This window comes from Clupea harengus, unplaced genomic scaffold (assembly GCF_900700415.2).
Source record: "Clupea harengus unplaced genomic scaffold, Ch_v2.0.2, whole genome shotgun sequence".
In the NCBI taxonomy this organism is placed as follows: domain Eukaryota; kingdom Metazoa; phylum Chordata; class Actinopteri; order Clupeiformes; family Clupeidae; genus Clupea; species Clupea harengus.
The window spans coordinates 253-4,941 of record NW_024880209.1 but is presented as its reverse complement, the minus strand read 5'-3'; the positions used below and the strand labels follow the sequence as shown (position 1 = coordinate 4,941).

General features: G+C 45.1%; 1 protein-coding gene across 1 annotated transcript; it reads left to right on the top strand.

The window, feature by feature from the left end:
- Nucleotides 1–784: 784 nt before the first annotated feature.
- On the top strand, nucleotides 785–2,362 carry LOC122131606 (interleukin-1 receptor-like 2; the record flags this gene model as incomplete). Its single annotated transcript, XM_042706256.1, has 3 exons — nucleotides 785–897; nucleotides 1,374–1,529; nucleotides 2,161–2,362. Coding segments are annotated over exons 1-3 (422 nt in total), but the record flags the coding sequence as incomplete, so codon positions are not given.
- Nucleotides 2,363–4,689: the final 2,327 nt, after the last annotated feature.

Sequence of the window (4,689 nt, the reverse complement as noted above, 5' to 3'; positions counted from 1 at the left end):
GTCTGTGTGTCTGTGTGTCTGTGTGTCTGTGTGTCTGTGTGTCTGTGTGCCTGTGCCTGTGTCTGTGTCTGTGTCTGTGTCTGTGTCTGTGTCTGTGTCTGTGTGTGTGTAGGCAGGACAAGGGCAGTGAGCGATTCTATCAGGCTGTGCTGATCATCAGTAGAGTGAGTGAGTGTGTGTGTGTGTGCGCGCGTGCGTGTGTGTGTGGGCAGGACAAGGCCAGTGAGCGAGTGTATCAGGCTGTGCTGATCATCAGTAGAGTGTGTGTGTGTGTGTGTGTGTAGGGAGGACAAGGGCAGTGAGCGAGTGTATCAGGCTGTGCTGATCATCAGTAGAGTGTCTCATCAGGACCTTCAGACACACTTCAGATGTGAGGCCGACAACCTGGTGGAATGGAACTCTGTCATCATCACACTTAAAATAGAGGGTAAGACTGTGTGTGTGTGTGTTTATGTGTGTGTGTGTGTGTGTGTTTATGTGTGTGTGGAATGGAACTCTGTCATCATCACACTTAAAGTAGAGGGTAAGACTGTGTGTGTGTGTGTTTATGTGTGTGTGTGTGTGTGTGTATTCATGTTTTATATATACACACACACACACACACTCACATATGTCTCTGTCTATCAGAGTCCCTCCAGTCTGTGGTCCTGGTGTGTCTGTGTGTTTTGATGTGTGTGTGTGTTGAAGTGTGTGTGTGTGTGTGTTGATGTTGATGATGTTCATGTTTTATATGCTTACACACACACACACACACTCTCATATGTCTGTCTATCAGAGTCCCTCCTGTCTGTGGTCCTGGTGTGTGTGTGCTGCTGTTCCTCCTCTTGGTTGCCATGGCAGTGAAGTGGTTTGCAATCGATCTGGCTCTTCTCTTCCGACGTGCTCGAAGGATTGAAGGTAAAACTCTTTGTGTGTGTGTGTGTGTGAGTGTGAGTGTGTGTGTGTGTGTGTGTGTGTGTGTGTTTGAGATGGTAAGGGGTCATTCCACGCCAACTCACCTAGAGCCTTTGAGATCACGTCATGAATTATCACGACAAAAGTCTATTAAATGTGTCTATTTACATAATGGAGCTGTGCTAAATCTGTCTAATCAATAGTTTGTCATGTTTCATCTCATCAGTGGATCAATAATGTGTAATCATTTAATTTGTTAAACGGACTCATGTGACAATAAGTACGCCTGGTAAGCAGTGATGTGTGAGAGATGAGATGAGAGAGTGTGTGTGTGAGGTCGCTCTAAGGTGTGTGTGTGTGTTCGTGTGTGTGTGTGTGTGTGTTTCAGATGGTAAGGTGTATGACGCTTATGTGGTGTATCCGCGGGAGTGTGTGTGTGAGGACGCTCTAACGTGTGTGTGTGTGTGTGTGTGTTTCAGACGGTAAGGTGTATGACGCTTATGTGGTGTATCCACGAGAGTGTGTGTGTGAGAACGCTCTCTCAGTGTTTCTCAGCTTCACTCTGCCTGCGGTTCTGGAAGATCAGTGTGGATACAAACTCTTCATCCACGGCAGAGACGACCTACCTGGGGAAGGTGAGTGTGTGTGTGTGTGTGTGTGTGTGTGTGTGTGTGTGTGTGTGTGTGTGTGTGATCATGCGTTTGTGTGTGTGTGTGTGTGTGTGTCTAGTCAGCTTCAACTTTAGTCCAACATGATCTAGTCTAATCCCTATCCCAGTCTAATATCTAATATATATGTCTAACATCAGGTGATAAAAGTCATTTGGCAAGAATTACATGAACCAAATAAATTTGTCTGGAAGGGGGGTGAGGGGTACAGACCATGTCATGTGTTAGATGATGAGAAGTACAATGTGCATTCTTCCAACAGCTACGGCTTTCAAGCTAACAAAGTGTTTTAGCATCTCTGTAGGTAACGAGGCTGTGATATTTCAGTTTGATAAACGCTGACTGAATTGCCTGCTCTGCTGTTGTATCTTTTGCCTGTCTTGATTGAGCTAGCTAGCTAAGTAATGCTGGCGGGCTCGTTCAAGGCAGGCAAAAGCTACACAAAAGGCCTAGATTTACCACAGAAATGTTTTGGTGCCTGACCTGTACACTGGGCTTAATAAGGCAAACTTTAAAGCGGCTGGATTTGACCTCTTTCTAATGTGTGATTGGTTGGCTTGTCTTTCTCTGTCTCCGCCCCTCTCTGTGACATCACCAGACCAGGCAGAGCAGGTGGAACGGTGCATGCGCCTCAGCCGGCGACTGCTGGTTGTCATGACAGCAGTGGGGTCGTGTGGGGGTCAGGGGGTGGCCCCGCCCCTGGAGGAATTTGATTGGCAGATGGGGGTTCACAGTGCTCTGGTACAGGAAACCATCAGTGTCATCGTGGTGCAGGTGGAGGATGGGCACACACACACACAGTCACAAAATCTCTCACACACTCAACTGCGCACACACACACAATCAGATAATCTCACACACCTGGACACACACACACAATTACAGAATCTCACACACACACACCTGGACACACACACACATTCACAGAATCTCACACACCTGGACACACACACACAATCACAGAAACTCACACACACACACTGGCAAACGCACACACAGTCAGAAAGTCTCTCACACACACAGCCCCCCCCTGGCCTGCAGCTGCTGCTGAGGAAGAGCGCCCCCATCAGGTGGGAGTTGGGAGCGCGAGGAGCAAACTCCCCCACCTCACGCATCTGGAAGAGAGTCCGCTACATGATGCCACCCCCACCACCATCACCCCCCCACACCAGGGGCCAGAGACTAAACACCATCCAACTCATCTAGAGATCTACACACACACACACACACACACACACACACAACACCATCCAACTCATCTAGAGATCTACACACACACCACCATCCAACTCATCTAGAGATCTACACACACACACACACACACACACACACACACCACCATCACCCCCACACACCGGGGGCCAGAGACTAAGCACCACCCAGCTCATCTAGAGATCCACACACACACACACACACACACACAACACCATCCAACTCATCTAGAGATCTACACACACACCACCATCCAACTCATCTAGAGATCTACACACACACACACACACACACAAACACACACACACACACAACACCATCCAACTCATCTAGAGATCTACACACACACACACACACACACACACACACAAACACACACACACACACACACAACACCATCCAGCTCATCTAGAGATCTACACACAAACACAACACCATCCAACTCATCTAGAGATACACACACACACACACACACATACACTCACTCGCACACACACAAAACACCATCCAACTCATATAAATATCTACACACACACACACAAACACAACACCATCCAACACACACACACACACACAACACCATCCAAATGATCTAGAGATCTATACACACCATCATCCAACTAATTTAGAGATCTACACACACACACACACAACACCATCTATCTCATCTAGAGATCAACACACACACATCATTCGACTTTCAAAGGTCTACACACACACAACTCATTATATACAGTAACTCACACACATAGCACTATCCGATTCTTTTAGAGATCTACACACACACACACAAACATACTACAGTGACATAATTTTGTAGTTCCTTGTTGGGTTCGTAGTGATTTCTTGGTAATGAGACAGGAGTGAGAATGCTGTGCTTTAGACAATGTGGCTAAAGTGAAGTGGGACATTTGTCTTAAAAATACTGTAATAACAATGCCATAGTATGTATTATCCATAAATATATATGGATAAGTTAGTTTGGGAAAGAATGTTTGTAGATTCTGGACACATGTGAATTAGCCCCGTCATTCGTGGATGCAGATACATTTAAGTTTACGTTTGTAAAATGCAATTCCGTTTTGGCCTATGGGGTGAATAGTATGAGGTGAACAGAAGTTGATGTATTTTGCTGGGAAATGAAATTGCACACATGCTTTATTAAGGTAAATGTTGTCATGTTTCACCTAGCTGACATAGCTACACTGGTATCCTGTTGAGCACACGTGTCGAGGATAGAGACGTGTAAATGTTGTCATGTTTCACCTAGCTGACATAGCTACACTGGTATCCTGTTGAGCACACGTGTCGAGGATAGAGACGTTTAAATGTTGTCATAGCTACACTGGTATCCTGTTGAGCACACGAGTCGAGGATAGAGACGTGTGCCACATGTAAGTGTTGGTACTATTTCTTTTGGACATACTGGTGAATATTTTGGTTTATGTATGAATTTGATGTAAGTTTATTAGTGATGTTTTTGTTGTATTTGTCGAATCTCAGTATCACCATTTTAAACCGCTGAGAGTTACTGTTGAGTTATTTTCATATACTGCTAATTCTGGCCACAGTTTTGGGAGAAGCTTTTTGGGGCCTGTGTACATGTGATGATTTAGCTGTTATTTTATTTTAGTACTGAAGCAAATTGGAAGCTACTGAACTTAAATCCTTTTTATCAGATAAAGAACCCTTAAACTTTATTTTGTTGGACTTGATAGACTTATGTGTTTTATTCCTCGCCAACAAATATGCTGTGTAGTTCACAAATGATACGCAGTGTGTCCTTCACACACACACACACACACACACACACACACACACACACACATATGCTGTGTAGTTCACAAATGATAAGCAGTGTGTCCTTCACACACACACACACAAACACACACACACACATATGCTGTGTAGTTCA